A 17,614-nucleotide genomic window follows, 5' to 3' on the forward strand; every position below is an offset into this window, starting at 1 on the left:
GGGGTCGAATCAGAGCTGTAGCCACCGGCCTATGCCAGAGACACAGCAACACGGGATCCGAGCCGCGTCTGCAACCTACACCACAGCTCACGGCAATGCCGGATCGTTCACCCACTGAGCAAGGGCAGGGACCGAACCCGCAACCTCATGGTTCCTAGTCGGATTCGTTAACCACTGTGCCACGACGGGAACTCCCCTTTGATCCTTTTATCATTACATAGTATCCTCCTTTGTCTCTCTTTTTTTCTTTTTGCAGCCAAACCCTCAGCATATGGAAGTTCCCAGACTAGGTGTCAAATCAGAGCTATGGCTGCCAGCCTATGCCATAGTCACAGCAATGAGGGATTCAAGCTGTGTCTGTGACCTAACCACAGTTCACAGCAGCACCAGATCCTTAACCCACTGAGGGGGGGCCAGGGATTGAACCCACATCCTAATGGCTACTAGTTGGGTTTGTTTCTGCTGAGCCACAGTGGGAACTCCCCTCCTTTGTCTTTCATTATGGCCGTTGTTTTAAAGTCTGTTTTGTGTCATTTGAGTATTGTGGTCCCTGCTTTCTTGTCATTTGTTTGCATGAAATATCTTCTATCTCTTCACTTTCAATCTGTGTGTGTCCTTTGCCCTAAAGTGAGTCTCTTTAGGGCTGCACTTGAGGCATATGACAGTTCCCAGGCTAGGGCCTGAATCCAGGCTACAGCTGCTGGCCTACACCATGGCCACAGCAATGCTGGATCTGAGCTGCATCTGCAGATTACACCACAGCTTATGGCAATGCCGGATCCTTAACCCACTGATCGAGGCCAGGGATCAAACCCACATTCTCATGGATACTAGTCAGGTTCGTTACCACTGAGCCACAACAGGAATTCCCACTCAATGTCTTTTGATTGGAGCATTTATTCCATTGACATTTAAGATAATTATTGATAAATCTGTATTGCTATTTTATTTATTTATTTATTTATTTATTTATTTATTTATTTTCTTTGCCTTTTCTAGGGCCTCTCCCATGGCATATGGAGGTTCCCAGGCTAGGGGTCGAATTGGAGCTGTAGTCTCCGGCCTACATTGGAGCCACAGCAACACAGGATCCAAGCCGCATCTGCAACCTACACCACAGCTCACGGCAACACCAGATCCTTAACCCACTGAGCAAGGTCAGGGACTGAACCCACAACCTCATGGTTCCTAATTGGATTCGTTAACCACTGAGCCATGTCGGGAACTCCTGTATTGCTATTTTAAACCTTGTTTTCCAATTGATTCTTTGTTGCATCTTTGTTCCTTTTTGTTCTCTTTTTGTGGTTTTATGAATTCTTATTTTGTGCTGTGGTCTCTTCTTTGTGGTTTTTTTGTGAATCTGTTGTATATTTTTTGTGTTTATTTTTCGAGTATGTTAACCCCTTCCTATATTTGCTAGCTTCAGACTGATAGGCTCAAACACAATCTTAAAAAAAAAAAGTTCTGCATTTTCTTACTCTGCTTCCCCACATTTTATGTTTTAATGTCCTTTTTTACATCTTTGTGTTCATCCTTTTGCTGTGTTTTGTGTTTATCATCAGAGGTTTTTTCTCTTTGATATGTATACTGGCTTATTTAAGTGATTTACTTTCCAGTTGTGGTCTCCTCTTCCCTGTATCATGCTGTCTTTTTTTTTTTTTTTTTCTTTAGAGAAGACCTTTCAGTATTTCTTTTAGGATAGGTTTGGTATTGCTGTATATTGCTGTATTTCTTTTGCTTTTGTTGTCGGAGAATTTTTTTTTCTTCTTCTTCTATTCTAAAGGCTGATCTTGTTGGGTGGAGTATTCTAAGTGGCAGATTTTTCCCTTTTAAGACTTTGAATATACTTGCCACTCCATTCTGGTCTGCTGCATTTCTGTAGAAAAATCAGGCGATAGCCTTACGGAGGTTCCCTTGTAGTTAACTTTGTTTTTCTCTTGCTGCCGTTAGAATCCTCTCTAACTTTAGCCATTTTTACTGTGTCTTGGTACAGGTCTGTTTAGGTTCATCTTGTTTGGAACCCTCTATGCTGTTTGTATCTGGATATCTGTTTCCCTCTTTAGATTTCAGAAGTTTTCAGCCTTAATTTCTTCAAATACATTTTCTTTCTTTCTTTTTTTTTTTTGTTTTTTGTTTTTTGTCTTTTTAGGGCCACGGCATATGGAGGTTCCCAGGCTAGGGGTCGAATCAGAGCTATAGCTGCCGGCCTATGCCATGGCCACAGCTATGCCAGATCTGAGCCATGTCTGCAACTTACACCACAGCTCATGACAATGCCAGATCCTTAACCACTGAGTGAGGCCAGGGGTCGAACCTGCAACCTCATGGTTCCTAGTTGGATTCGTTTTCCCTGCACCATGACAGGAACTCCCAAATACATTTTCAATATCCTTTTCTTTGTCTTCTTCTGAAATCCATTGGCCACATCTGTGACATGGAAGTTCCCGGACCAGGGATTGAACCTATGCCACAGCAGTGACCTGAGCCACAGCAGTAACAGTGAAGCATCCTTAGCCTGCTAGGCCGCGAGGCAACTCTTGGAATCCTCATTATGTGTAGATTGGCATGCTTGTTTTCTCCCATAGGTCTCTTATATGGCTTTGATTTCTTTTTTTTTTTCCACTTGGCTCTCTGTCTGCTGTTCTGACTGGGTAGTTTTTAGTATTCTCTCTTCCAGATAACTTACTCATTCTGCTGTTCAGTGTCCTTAGCTCAGCTTTTGTACTGACAAGTGAATTTTCTTATTATTCATGGCTTCTCCTTAAGGCCTTTTGTTCTTTTTAACAGTAATCTGCATTTCTGTTAAGAGCCTGTCATTTCCTTCAGTAGTTTCATCACTTCCTTTCTGAACTCAGTGTTTATTAAACTGAAGAGTTCTATTTTGTTTGTTCTTTCAGGGGAATTGTCTTTGTCTTTTAACTGAGAGTGATTCCTCTGCTTCTTCATTTTACTTATGTTTATCTTTGTGGGTTTAGGATAAACCATTATCTACTGTGGCCTTAGAAGGCTATTTATATGTGGGAGCATCCCTGCAAAGCTTGCGTGTGTTTAACATTTTTGGTGTGAGGACTGCTTTTAGTTTGGATGCTTGCCGCCTCTTCCTTCATGTGCTGGCTGTCATTCCCTTGTTATGAGCCCTGCAGGTGCTCACTTCTGGGACAGCAGGGGCAGTGGCTGGCGTCCACTCGTGGCCCACGCCCACTCCTTGGATGGCGAGGGCCGCAATTGGTGCCTGATCTTGGGTCTCTTAGCGGCAGTGGCTCCTCCCTCTCCTGAGCCTTGTGTTGGCAGTGTCCCGTTGCCTGAGCATGCACAGGGAAAGCAGGTCCTGACTGCACACCCCCAACAGTGATGCTTTGCCTCCCTGGTGAGCCTAGGCTTCTTTCAAGTACACCCTCAGTCGCCACACTGTAGCCCTTAAGACCACCAACCCTGGCCCTCTCCCTGGCTCTGACCTTTGAAGCCTGAGCTTTGGTGGACGAGTGTCTCAGGCTTGGGTGCGCAAGGCAGCGGTACCCACTATTTTGTGCAGGTCACCGTCCATTTTGCCTTCCCACAAACTGGTTGCCTCACTCTCCTCAAAGGCTCTGAAGGCCACTTCCCCACCAGTCCAGGCTGATTTCCCTGCCATTGAGGTGACTTCCCAGGGGTCAAGAACCTTTCTTCCTTTTCAGCGCCCTCCCTGTCGTATAGGTCCTATCGTGATGTCCTTTCTCTTTTTTTCTTTTGTCCTACTTGGTTATGCGGCAGTTTTCTCGCCCCTTTGGAAGTCCCACATCTTCTGCCAGCATTCAGTAGATGTGCAAATTGTTCCCCGTGTAGAGGACTTTTTGATGTAGCTGTGGAGGAGGTGAGCTCCATGTCCTACTCCTCTGCCATCTTGATCACTCTTGGAATCCTTTTAATTTCGTTTGTTTATATTTTGATGAGGATTTTTGCATCAGGGTTCATTAGGGTTCTCAGTTTATAGTTTTCTTTTCAGTATCTTTGTCTGGCTTTGGTATCAGGGTTCTGTTGACCTCATAGGGTAAATTAGGAAGTGTTCCTTGCTCTTGAAATTTTTTGGAGAAGTTTGAGAAGGATTGGTATTAATGGTATTAATCCTTCTTTAAATGTTTGGGAGAATTAACTGAGAAGCCATCAGGTCCAGGGCTTTTCTTTATTGGCGTGTTTTTGATTCCTGATTGAACCACCTTACTGATTACAGACCTATTCAGATTGTCTGTTTTTTCATGGGTTAGCCTTGGTAGGTTTTATGTTTCTAGGAATTTGTCTGTTTCATTCAGGTTACCCAATCCATTGGCATACATTTGTTCATACACTCTTAAAATCCTTGCTTCTATTGAACTGGTGGTAATGTCCCAATGGTCAGTTCTCATTTTAGTAGTTTCAGTCTTTTCTTTTTCTGTTTAGCTAATAAGTATTTGTGAATTTCATTGATCTTTTCAAAGAACCGACTCTGGTCTCATAGATTTTTCTGTTTTTCTGTTTTCTATTTCATTTATCTTTAATTTTTTATTTCATTCATTCCTCTAGCCTTGGGTTTGGTTTCTTCTTCTTTTTTTAGCTTCTTAAGTTGTAAGGTCAGGTTCGTTGTATCTTGTTTTTTAATGTAAGCATTTATAATTATAAATTTTCCTTCTAGCACCACTTCTCTGTTTCCTAAGTTTCTGTATGTTGTATTTTCATTTTGGTTTATATCTGGGTATTTACTAATTTCCCTTGTGATTTCTTCTTTTGACCCATTGGTTGTCTAAAAGTGTGTGGGTTTTTGTTTGTTTGTTTTTCTGGCCACACTCGTGGCATTTGGAAGTTCTCTGGCCAGGGATCAAACCCATGCCACAGTAGTGACCCAAGCTATTACAGTGACAATGCTGGATCCGTAACTCACTGTGCTACAGGAAAACCCCCAAAGTGTGTTTTTTGGTTTTCACAAATTTATGAAATTTCCAGTTCTCTGTATGTTACTGAGCTCTAGGCTGTATGATATTTATTGTTTAAAATATATTGAGGGAGTTCCCATTGTGGCTCAGTGGGTTACGAACCTGACTAGTATCCATGAGGTTTCAGGTTCAATCCCTGGCCTCGCTCAGTGGGTTAAGGGTCCATTGCTGCCGTGAGCTATGGTGTAGATTGAAGATGCAGCTTGGATCCTGAGTTGCTCTGGCTGTGGTGTGGGCCAGCAACTGCCAGCTCTGATTTGACCTCTAGCCTGGGAACATTCATAGGCCACAGGTGTGGCCCTAAAAAAAGAGGGAAAAAAAATCTATTGAGACTTAATTTATAGCCTTAGTCTTTCCTGGAAAATGTCCCATGTGCCCCTGAAAGAAAACGTGCATGCTTTTGTTGTTGGGTGGCATTTTTATATGTATGTTAGATCTAGTTGGTTTATTGGGTTAAGTCCTCTTATTTCTTTATTTATCTTTGTTTTTTTCTGTTTGTTATTATAAGTGGGATATTGAAGTCTCCAACAATTACTGTAGAATTGTCTATTTCTTTTTATATAATTATAGTTGATTTGCAGTGTTTAAGTTCTGCACAGCAAAGTGATTCAGTTATACATATGTACTTTTTCATATTCTTTTCCATTATGGTTTGTCACAGTGTATTGAATATAATTGCCTTTGCTGTACATGTTGGTCCTTGTTGTTTATTCATCCTATATATTAATAGTTTGCATCTTCTAATCTCCAACTCCCAATCCACCCCTCCCTCATTCCCCTTCCCCATTGGCAACTGCAAGTCTTTTCTCTATATCTGTGAGTCTTGTTATTTTTTTTGCCTTTTTTGTCTTTTTAGGGCAGCACCCATGGTATATGGAAGTTCCCAGGCTAGAGATCAAATTGGAGTTTCAGCTGCTGGCCACAGTCACAGCCACATGGGATCCAAGCCAAGTCTGTGACCTACACCACAGCTCACAGCAATGCTGTATTCCTAACTCATTGAGTGAGGCCAGGGATCGAACTCACGTCTTCATGGATACTAGTGGTGTTCGTTAACTGCTGAGCCATGATGGGAACTCCCTGTGAGTCTGTTTTGTAGATATGTTCATTTATGTCATAATTTAGATCCCATATATTTCTCTTTTCAGTTTTGTTAGCTTTGCATCGTATATTTTCATGGCCTGTCATGTAAATTTTTGTAATCATTGTATCTTCTTGCTCTGTTGAGCCCTTTATTAATGTATGTCGTTTTTTGTCTTTCGTAACCTTTCTTAAAGTTCATTTGTCTGGTATTAGTACAGCTACTTCTGGTCTCTTTCGGTTATTGTTTACATGGCATATCTTTTTCCATCTATTACTTTCAGCCTCCTTGTGTCTTTGGAACTCAAGTGAGTCACTTATAGATGGCATATAGTTGGATCATGTATTTTTTTGTTGTTGTTGTCTTTTTAGGGCCACACCCATAGCATATGGAAGTTCCCAGGCTAGGGGCTGAATCAGAGCTGTAGCTGCTGTCCTGTACCACAGCTCATGGCAATGTTGCATCCTTAACCCACTGAGTGAGACCAGGGATTGAACCTGCGTCCTCATGCATGCTAGTCAGATTCGTTTCAGCTGAGCCATGATGGGAACTCCTGGATTGTGTTTGTTTTTTGTTTTTCTGCTTTTTAGGGCTGCACCCTCGGCATGTTGTGGTTCCCAGTCTAGGGGTCTAATTGGAGCTATAGCTGCCAGCCTACGCCACAGTGAGAGCAACGCAGGATTTGAGCCCTGTCTGCGACCTACACCACAGCTCACAGCAACGCCGGATCCTTAACCCACTGAGCAAGGCCAGGGACCAAACCTGCAACCTCATGGTTCCTAGTTGGATTCATTTCCACTGCGCCACGACGGGAACTCCTCCTGGATCATGTATTTTTATCCATTCTGCCAGTCTCTCTTATTGGAGAGTGTAATCCATTTACTTTTAAAGTAATTACTTGATAAGTGGGCACTGACTTCTGTCATTGTGCTGTTTGTTTCCAGTATGCCCTGTAGCTTTTTGGTCCCTCATTTTCTGCACTCTTGTTTGTGTTAATTATTTTTCTACAAAAAAAAAAAAAACAAACCTTAAATTCTTTCTTGATTTCCTTTTGTGTTTATTCCAGAGCTATTTTCTTTGTTATCATTTAGCACCTTTAACATCTTAAAGTTATCACATTCTAATTTGAATTTATAGCAGCTTAACTTTAATGACACACAAAAACTGCTCTTTCACAGCTGTATCCCACCCCGTCTGGTTGTTGATACTGTAAAATTACATCTTTGTAACTGTGTGCCCCTAAATATAAACCAGGAATTCTTTTAAATGCATTAATCTCCTAAATTATATACAAGAGAAGATTTGGAGTTATCAACTAAGGTTTCAGTAGTAGTAACTAGTACATCCATAACTTTCCTTAATGTAGTAGTCTCCTTCCTGTATCATGTAGAAAATAAAAAGTACATTATGAACCGTTGTTACAATACTAGCTTTTAGGATCACTCGTGTGTTTACCTTTATTGAGGTCTTTATCTCTCCATGTGCCTTTGAGATACTGACCAGTGTGCTTTCTTTCCCTCTGCAGGACTCTCTTGAGCCTTTCTTCCAGGGCAGGTCTAGTGGCCATGACCTCCCTCAGCTTTAGTTTATCTGGGGATGTCTTGATTTCTCCCTCCCTGTTGAGGGACACTTTTGCCAGACTGGAGATTCTTGGTTGACAGTGTTTTCCTTTGAGCCCTTTGAACACATCTGTGGACTTTCCTAGGGCCTGCAAAACTTCCGCCAAGAGATCTGCCGATAATCTAAGGATCTCTTGTGCGGGATGATTTGCTTCCCTGTTTTTGCTGTCAAGATGTCCTTTGTCTTTTGAAAGTTTGATTGTAATGAGTCTGAGTGTGGTTCTCTCTGGATTCATCTTCCTTGAAGTTCATTGTATTTCTTGGGTGGTTTACATTTTTGCCATCAACTCTGGGAAGTTTCAGTCATTAATTTTTCAGGTGTTCTTTCCGCCCTTTGCTCTGGTTCCGGGATTCCCATAGTGTGCTGGTCCTTTTGATGGCGACCTTGGATCTCTTAGGTTCTGTTCATTTTTCTTCAATCTTTTTTTTTTTTTCCTTCTGTGCCTCAGCCTTGATAAATTCTGTTGTCCCATCTTCAAGTTTCCTACTTTTTTCTGCCTCCTTGAATCTTTGTATCCCTCTAGGATATTTGAAACTTCAGTTATTGTGCTTTTCTGCTCTAGAATGGTTTTGGTTTCTTTCTAGGTTTTCTTTCTCTACTGGTATTTCTATTTTGTTCACACATTGTTTTCTTGACTTTCTCCACATCTTCCTTCTTCTTTTCTTCCATTTTCTTTGACCACCTTTAAGACCATTGTTCAAAGTCATTTATCTAATTATCTGCCATTAAGTCTTTTTCAGGGACAGATATCGCTGAATTATTATTATTATTATTATTTTTCGTCTTTTGTCTTTTTTATTGTTGTTGTTGTTATTGTTGCTATTTCTTGGGCTGCTCCCGCGGCATATGGAGGTTCCCAGGCTAGGGGTTACCGGCCTACGCCAGAGCCACAGCAACGCGGGATCCGAGCCGCGTCTGCAACCTACACCACAGCTCACGGCAACGCCAGATCGTCAACCCACTGAGCAAGGGCAGGGACCGAACCCGCAACCTCATGGTTCCTAGTCGGATTCCTTAACCACTGTGCCACGACGGGAACTCCTATTTTTTTCTTCTGAGTGGGCTTACTTTCTTGTTTCTTTGTACATCTTATGATTGTAAATCCCTGAACATGTAAGTTTAATAATACGGTAACTCTGGAATTCTCCTTCCCCTGAGTTTGCTGTTTTTTACGAATGGTTTTTTTTATTTCTGTAGTCTGTCTCTGTGCTGAGGCTCTTCAGCCTGAAGTGTAAACTTAATGTCTGTGTCTTTGCTGAGCCTCCCCTTGGGCACGTGCCGTCGCTTTTCTAGTTTTCCCCATACATGCAGGTGTTTTGAATGTCTTAAGTCTTTAATGTTGGGCTCCCCAAAAGGGAAAAGTGAAAAATGAAGTGGGGAAGTGAGGGTGGGGAGGGTGCTGGCCTTTTAAATCCCCTGGAAAGTCACCTTAGCTTGAGGTGGATGGATTTACAGCAGTGAGGGAAAGTGCAACAGCAGTGGCTGCCCGCCTCTGTGTCTGCATCTGTGAATCAGAAGCAGCAATTGGAGCATAGGTTCCCCAGTATTAGAGGACAGAGTCCTTCTTACTGGCCCTAGCTCCTGCAAGATGTGTGTAAACCACAGCAGGAACATGTGTATTACAGCTGCGAGCCATGCTGGGTAGTTGCTACTGTGCTTAGAGCTAACATTGACCACAGCCTTCCACTGAAGGTTGCAAGCCTACAGCAGCTCCAAGGTGCCCAAAATAGATCAGATTCCACCCGTGCAGTTCTTGTCTAGGTGGGGAGACAGTTTCCTGGTGCTTCTGACTCTGCCATCTTCTTTTCCCAGAATCCGCTTTTTTCTTTAGAGTAATTTGAGGTTTCAAACAAATTTAGGGGGAAGATAGGAGATTTCCCATATACCCTCTGTCCCCACACTTGTTTTGCCTCCCCCCATTATCAACATCACTCATAAGAAGGGTACATTTTTTTTAAACCAAGGGTGACACCGCATCATAATCACCCAGAGTCTCTACTTCACATGTTGCTTCTGTACATTCTCTGGTTTGCAAAGAGTATAATGACGTGCATCCATCGTATGGCGTCAGATGGTTTTCACTGCTCTAGACATCTTCTGCTCGACCTACTCTCACCCTCCAACTCCAGGCAGCCTTTTCACTGTGTTCACAGTGTTGCCTTTTCCAGAATGTCATACGGTTGGGATCATACAGTACGCAGCCTTTTCAGATGGGCTCCTTTCACTTAGTTATATGCATTTAAGTGTCCTTCATTTCTTTTCAGGGCTTGATAGCTCCTGTCTTTTGAGCACTGAATAGTATTCCATTATCAGAATGTACCACAGTTCCATTTTTCCATTCACCTCCTAAAAGACATGCTGTTTTTGGTTCCAAGTTTTGGCAATTATGAATAAACCTGCCGTAAACATCCATGTGCAGGTTTTGTGTGGACATAAGGTTTCAGCTGCTTTGGATAAATACCACAGAGGATGACTGCTGGATGGGATGGTGAAAATGTGCTTAGTTATGTAAGAAACTTCCAAAGTGGCTGTACCATTTGGCATTCCCACCAACAATGAATGTGTTTAGCTGTCTTTTTTGGTGAATGTATGTTAAGATGCTGGTTTTCTTATTGTTGTGTGTTAAGAATTCTTTTTGTATTTTTGATATGTCCTTTATCACATGTGTTTTTAACCAGTATTTTCTTCTGGTCTCTGGTTTCTCATTCTCTTCCTATTGTCTTTCACAGAGCAGATGTTTTAAATTTTAATGAATTCGAGTTGGTCAAGTATTTCTCTCATGGACTGTGTCTTTGGTGATATTTCTAAAAAGGCATCAGTTAATCAAGGTTACCAGGTTTTCTCCTGCTGTTTTTTAGGAGTTTTGCATTTTGTATTTAGGTCTGTGATGCATTTAGAGGGAATTTTTGTGACGGGTTTGGGGTTTGTGTCCAGATTCATGTCTGGGTGTGGCTGTGCACGTGTCCCACTACCGTTTGTGGACTGGACTGCCTCGGTTCCAGTGTGTTACCTTTGCTCCTTTGTCAAGGATCAGTTGACTCTGTTGATGGGGGTCTGTTTCTGGGCTCTTCATCCTGCTCTGTTGATCTGCTCAGCTGTTCTGCCAGTGCCACACGTGGACATCCCTTTGAAAAGTCCCAGTGAGAGGAAGCTTTGCTTCTGTCTCGGGGAGGACCTCCAGGCTCTTTCTTCTCTTTGAGCTTCAGTTCCAGGAGGAGGAGGAGGCTGGAGCTGAACGCGAGGACTTCCTAACATGCTGCTGCTGTGCTTCTCACGCTGCCTCGGGAAGGGCTTGTTTATTTTTCACTTCTCCCATCTGCTGCAGACTCCTAACGTTTGTAAAATACAATAAAGTGACTTACCGGGAAAATGATGACATGCTTTTATGCTCATAGTAATGTCAAATCCTCATACAGGTATCTTTTTTTTTTTTTTTTTAATGATTTTTTTCCATTATAGTTGGTTTACAGTGCAGGTTTCTTTTCTTTCTTTCTTTTTTTGTCTTTTTAGGGCTGCATCCCTGGCATATGGAGGTGCCCAGGCTAGGATTCGAATCGTTGGAGCTGCAGCTGCCGACCTGTGCCAGAGCCACAGCCCTGCAGGATCCGAGCCATATCTGTGACCTCCACCGCCGGATCCTTAACCCATTGAGCAAGGCCAGGGATTGAACCCACATCCTTGTGGATAGCAGTCAGATATGTTTCTGCTGAGCCACGACGGGAACTCCACCATACAGTTTTCTAAATGTTCAGTTTCTGAATTTGTCGCAGACTAGTATGCGGACCACGTGAGGTTATACTGTGCTGCACAGTGGGCTCGGGTTGGAGAGATGCCTGGCCTGTTTGCCCGGAACTTCTTGGAGAGAACAGGAGCTCAGCTGGAGCCTGGGAATTGGCTTGTTCCAGGGAATATGGTTGTCGTGCGGGGCGCCTTCTCGTCTCCCATAGGATCAGACCCGTCTCGAGCCCCCGTCTGCCCCCCGCAGCACCCTCTTTTTTTCAGCTCATTCCTCACATTGACCCTTGCCTCCCTCATTTGAAGGCAGAGGAACAACTCAGGTGGTCCTGGTGGCGGGGGCGCTGCCTGGGAGGGGCTGTGCTGGTCAACCTGGAGGGCTGAGACTGGAGCAGGGCCCGCTGCTCTGGATGAGTCCAAACACCATTTCCTGGGGAAGCAGGGAGAAGGCCATGAGTGGCTGGTGATGATATTGGCACGAACCCTGGAGTTGGAGAGTTCCAGCTTCAATACCCTGGGCCCCTAAGACCTCAGGGCATTCACATCTTCACGCCTTGGCATCATGGGCTGCTAGAGCTGGAAGGGACTGCAGGGTCACCTTGTTGTCCACCTGCTCCTCCTCCCTGGCTTCCCCCCCAGACTTGAGCTACAGGTATCGGTCCTGCGTCTAGCCCAGAGGCTGTGGTTGCCATGGGATGGGCAAGCAGAAGCTCTGTGGGTGCCCTTGGCTCACTCTGGTGCCCCTCCTTTGAAGTTTCAGACACTGTGTGCTCCGTTTGACCGAGAACAACTCGCAGCCCTTGATGACCAAGTTGCAGTGGCTCTTTGCCTTCCTGGAGCACAGCCAAGTGAGTGCAGGGGGCGCTGCATGTGCTGCGGTCGGGGTGTGGGGGGGTGCAGGCGGATACCTCCCCTGCCCCAGGACCTGCCTGCATCTGGTTGTGAGCCCCCACTCTGTGGTGTAAGCTGTTGGGCCCCAGTCCAGTCTGGTATCCGTTCGTGGCCAAAGCCCAGGTTGCCAGTTCAGTGCCCTTACCAGGCTGGAGAAGGGAGTGCTTTTTGAGCCCTGGTCGGCTGGGCTTCTCCGCAGCCCGTCTCCCATCGGGTATTCAGTCCTTCGCTTTAGGTGTTGCTTTGTTTGCTGTCATCTTTGAGCACTCACATTGCCAGGCACGCTGAGGGCTGTCTTTGTGGTATTTGCTGTCTCTGCGCTGGTGGAACCTGCAGCCCTGTGCCAGGCCCCGTGCAGGGTCACACAGATGAGTCAGCTGCAGACATGGCTTCGTGGGGCACAGAGTCTGAGGTGGCGGGGGCGGGGGAAGCAGAGGTGGCCCTGCGGACAGCAACCATGGTGCTTGAGTAGAGGGAAATGTGTCTATTGGGTATGAGCCCTGGAGGGAGAGGTTGATTGTGATGGGGGTTGGGGGCCACTGGGAGGACCTGTGGGACAGGGAACACTGCATCTGGGGCCTGACCTCGGGAGCTAAGCTTTTGACGGGGAGAAGGGTGTTTCTGGCAGAGGGAATGGAGTGAAAATGAGACGTGTCAGGAGGCACAGACTCCTGGAGGACCGTTGGTCACCGTGAACCCAGGAGCCTTACTCACAGGCTGCATGGACTTGGTGGGATGGGGGGGTCAGGGACCACTAGGAAGGGGGGGGGCACTTCAGTGAGGCAGCTGGAAGTTTGGGGCAGAGAGACCCTTAGGCATAGCATGCCATCTAGCTGGGGGAGGGGGGAGTCCCCTGCTCCTGACCCTGTCCTTGTCCTCCCTTGGTCCTAGCGGCCTGCCATTTCTCCAGAGAACTTCCTGTCTGCCTCCTGGACGCCCTGGTTCAGCCCCGGCACCCAGCAGGACTGTTCAGAGTACCTGAAGTACCTGCTGGATCGGTAAGGGAGGCCAGGCCAGCCTCCGCACGGGGGCGTCAGCACGCACGAGGGTCCTTGTGGGAACACCCTGTCTGCCTGGGCTCTGTTGCCTCCTCCTCCTGGAAATGGGGTCTGGCCCTGTGGTTGAGAGAGGCTTGGGGAGGGAAGATGTGTGCCCTGAGGGTGGGGACAGGTCGGAGATGCCGATGGGCACGTGACCTGGGAGGCATCAGTGAGTGTGAGTGAAGGGGTGCAGGTATGCGTCTTCCCATCACTGCTCTGGTGGCACACGCACGTACACAGGGCATGTGTCTTCGTGGCAGGTTAGAGCCCTGTGGAGTAAGTATGTAGCATGTACGCCTGGCCTGTGAGTGCATGTGCACAGGACGTGTTGTACGCATGCATGTATGTTATCCGTGCCTCCTGAGTGCGTGTAAACCTGTGGCCAGCTGGGTAAGTCGCTGGCACAGGTCAGGCCAATGCACCGGAAGTGGATCTCTGGGTGTGGACGAAGGCCCTTTGCTCCCTGCTCCAGGCTGCATGAGGAGGAGAAAACCGGGACGAGGATCTGCCAGAAGCTCAAGCAGTCCAGCTCGCCCTCCGCGCCCGAGGAGCCCCCCAGCCCGAGCTCAACGTCCGTGGAGAAGATGTTCGGAGGCAAGATTGTGACTCGGATCTGCTGTCTCCGCTGCCTCAACGTCTCCTCCAGGGAGGAGGCCTTCACAGACCTCTCTCTGGCCTTTCCCCCAGCCGAGCGCTGCCGCCGACGCCGCCTGGGCTCAGTGATGCTCCCTCCAGAAGAGGTCGGCCCCCGGGACCTCCCTCTGCCGTCCCGAGCCCAGGGGCCAGGCAAGGTGGGTCCTCGGAGGCAGAGGAAACACTGCATCACAGCCGATGTTCCCCCCGCCGTCCTGGACATGGCAGGCCTGGGCCACCAGGGACCCGGCGGGCAGAGCCTTCAGGAGGAGAAGGGGGAGAAGGAGGAGCGAGCAGAGGAGGAGGAGGAGACCAGAGAGGCAGAGGACGAGCGAGAGAAGGGAGAGCCCAAGGGGGAAGAGGAAGAAAAGGAGGAGGAGAAGGAGATGGAAAAGGAGGTGGAGGAGAAGGAGGCAGGGAAGGAGGAGATGAAGGAGAAGAAGGAGATGGAGAAGAAGGCGATGGAGACAGAGGAGAGGAAGGCGATGGAGACAGAGGAGAGGAAGGAGAAGGAGACAGAGGAGAGGAAGGCGATGGAGACAGAGGAGAGGAAGGCGATGGAGACAGAGGAGAGGAAGGAGAAGGAGGTGATGGAGAAGAAGGAGATGGAGAAGGAGGCCGACAGTCTGGGCCCGGGGACCCTCAGGAATGCCGCCGTGCCCTCTGCAGAGGGCTCCCGCTCCGTGCTGGACCTGGTCAACTACTTCCTGTCGCCCGAGAAGCTGACGGCCGAGAACCGCTACCACTGCGAGTCGTGCGCCTCCCTGCAGGACGCCGAGAAGGTGGTGGAGCTGAGCCAGGGGCCGCGCTACCTCATCCTGACGCTGCTGCGCTTCTCCTTCGACCTGCGCACCATGCGGCGCCGCAAGATCCTGGACGACGTCTCCATCCCGCTGCTGCTGCGCCTGCCCCTGGCGGGGGGCCGGGGCCAGGCCTACGACCTCTGCAGCGTCGTGGTGCACTCGGGGGTGTCCTCGGAGAGCGGCCACTACTACTGCTACGCCCGCGAGGGCGCGGCCCGGCCAGCCCCAAGCTTGGGCGCGGCCGATAGGCCCGAGCCTGACAACCAGTGGTACCTGTTCAACGACACCCGGGTGTCTTTCTCCTCCTTCGAGTCTGTCAGCAATGTCACCTCCTTCTTCCCCAAGGACACGGCCTACGTGCTCTTTTACCGGCAGCGGCCTGGGGAGGGCCCCGAGGCCGAGCCTGGCTCCCCCCGGGCCCGGGCCGAGCCCGCCCTCCACAAAGACTTGATGGAAGCCATCTCCAAAGACAACATCCTTTACCTGCAGGTGAGCCGAGCCGCTGGGCCCCTTGACGGGGTCGCTGGGTGGGGGGGCCTCCAGGCGCACCCACCCACCCACCCACCCAGGTGCACAGCTGCTTGTCTTGCTGAGTCCCTTCCTTTCCCCTTTCAGCCACTCAGGGGTCACTTAGGGCAGGGCAAGTAGGTGGGCCAGACGGACGGGACCCCGCGCTTTAGAGGGACAGACGTCAGGCACGATCAGGTCTTTATTGTTAGGTTTGTGGAGGAGCAGGGATGCTCGGAGAGGCGTCCGTGTGGGTGGGGGCAGCGCCTCGGGGTCTGCCCTGCCTGGGGCGCCTTCTCTCAAGGCGGGGATCCTAACACGTAGCTTCAGAAACCGCTGCCGCTGGGGCTCTGCCCAGCAGCAGGGGTGCTGCCTCAGACGGGGGGTGTAAGCAGTGCCGGGAACTGGGGCTTTAGGGGGAGAATGGCGCTTAGCTGGGGACACTGCCCAGCTGTCCAGGTGGGGGCAAGGCCAGGGCTGCTGGTAAGGAATCGGTGTGCTTTGAGAGGCAGTGGGCGGGACGCCACATCAGGAAGCTTGCAGCCCGGTCCCGGTGTGGTGTGAGGTGACCTTCTGCATCCTGCTGCCACATCAGGCCCTGGTGAGCTATTCATAGTCCAGTATAGATGAATTCCTTTCCTCCAGAGGGTTGGGAATTTTTAGGGGGTGGGGAGGAAGGATGGTTTGAACCCTAGATAGAGGATGAATATGAGCCCCCCCCTCCCCCGCCACCCTGCCCCGTGCCTGGCATGCCTCTCTGGCAGAAGCTGTGGCTCTTCTGTGTCTGGCCCTGGGGGACCGGGGAGGATGCTCTGAGGTGCTGTGCTGGGTGGCGTCCGGGAGTCACGGGAGGACTCTGGCTCCAGGGCCTGAATTTTAAGCTCCCTGCCCCATCCCCATCTGTGTTTCCAGGAGCAGGAGAAGGAGGCACGGAGCAGGGCGGCTTACATCTCTGCGCTCCCGGCATCCCCGCACTGGGGCCGGGGCTTTGATGAAGACAAAGACGAGGATGAAGGCCCTCCGGGGGGCTGCAACCCTGCAGGTGGCAACGGTGGTGACTTCCACAGACTTGTCTTCTAACGTGGACCCTCCTCCCCCAGCCTTCTCGCACGTGTGGGATGCCACAGCCAACCTCGGGGGGTGGGGGGCCTTGGCCTTTGCTGCTGGGAGCAGGGTGGGGGCCCAAGGCCAGGGCGGAGGCGCTCTGCCAGGTGGGGTCTGAGGGAGGCTTCGGAGGCAGGTCTGGTCCTGAAGGCAGGCCCTTCCGAGGCCAGGAGAGATGGAGAGGGGCCTTCGGGGACATGACATGGGCACACGGAGCCTGAGAGACAGAGGCGAGCCCCAAGCCCCTGGCACTGGGCCTCGCCCCGTTGCGACTTGCACCCAAGTGTCCTGATCCGCTTGCAGCGGCAAAGATGGACGCTCTCTGGGCCTTGTGCCCTGCCCTGGCTGAACCCCACAGCACTCGCCTTTTGCCAGCAAGTCGAAGCTCCCTCCAGCTCCTGTCAGACAATCTTGTTTCTCTCTGGTACAAAAAGCGCATCAGGATCCAAGCCCCAGCACAGAGAAGGGGGCCCCCTTGTTTGTCTGAGGGGATCAGGCGCCGTCTGTGGGTGCCTACACAGTTTGTACTCAGAGGGAGTGGAGGTGGAAGCAGCCTGGCCCAGGACTGGAGACTGTCCCCCGACACCAAGTGACAATGCACAGAGGGGAGGACAGCCTCCTGTCCCCTCTCCTGCCTCAGTGCCTGAGATGCCCCCGTTCGCATCCCCCTTCTGGTTAAGACAGAGTCCTTATTTTGCTGCAGGTATGTGTGTGTGTCTCACGGCGTCTGTCCTGAGGGAAGCTGGCTGGCTCAGCGCCTCATCACGTGGCCCTTGGGGTGGTGGCGGGGCGGGAGGGTGCCTGGGGAGGAAGAGTATTGACCTCCTTGTGCCCCACTGCTGCTGTACCCCTTCTACGTGGAGGGAAGAGAACCAGGGTCTCAAACCGGAATAAAAGGAGGTTCTCTGAAGCCGGTGAAGCTGTCATTCTTCTGCCTCTGTGGCTGTGCTGTCTCGACCCTGGGTTTCTTGCTGTGTCTGCGTTGGGTGCTGGATGAGGGGAGCGTGCCCTGCGCAAGTGCCATGTGAGCAGTGGTGACGCTGGGGGCAGGCATGTGCTCAGGTGGGGGCTCCTGCAAAGGGACTCACCTCCCGGGGTGGTGGTGGGGGGCTGCAGCCTCTTCCGCCCCCGAGCTCTGGGCTGCACCCCCCCCCCCCTCCTGCCAGAGGCCCTGCAGTGCGGCTGGGCGCAGCCGCCAGGTTCTGGGGCAGCAGAGGCTGCCTGGGCCGTAGGTGGAGGACTTGAGCTGCTAGGCTG

At 49.5% G+C, this 17,614-nt stretch overlaps 1 protein-coding gene across 1 annotated transcript in view; it reads left to right on the top strand.

Moving 5' to 3' along the window:
• Window positions 1-17,267, top strand: part of USP35 (ubiquitin specific peptidase 35) — a 77,619-nt gene extending 60,352 nt beyond the window's left edge. The window contains exons 8-12 of the mRNA XM_047752510.1: window positions 12,134-12,227; window positions 13,162-13,268; window positions 13,783-14,341; window positions 14,543-15,235; window positions 16,166-17,267. Coding sequence (XP_047608466.1) covers window positions 12,134-12,227; window positions 13,162-13,268; window positions 13,783-14,341; window positions 14,543-15,235; window positions 16,166-16,333 — 1,621 coding nt within the window. The 3' untranslated portion in view covers window positions 16,334-17,267. The remainder of the gene's footprint in view (window positions 1-12,133; window positions 12,228-13,161; window positions 13,269-13,782; window positions 14,342-14,542; window positions 15,236-16,165) is intronic.
• Window positions 17,268-17,614: the final 347 nt, after the last annotated feature.

This window comes from Phacochoerus africanus, chromosome 11 (genome assembly GCF_016906955.1).
Source record: "Phacochoerus africanus isolate WHEZ1 chromosome 11, ROS_Pafr_v1, whole genome shotgun sequence".
Taxonomy (NCBI): Eukaryota; Metazoa; Chordata; class Mammalia; order Artiodactyla; family Suidae; genus Phacochoerus; species Phacochoerus africanus.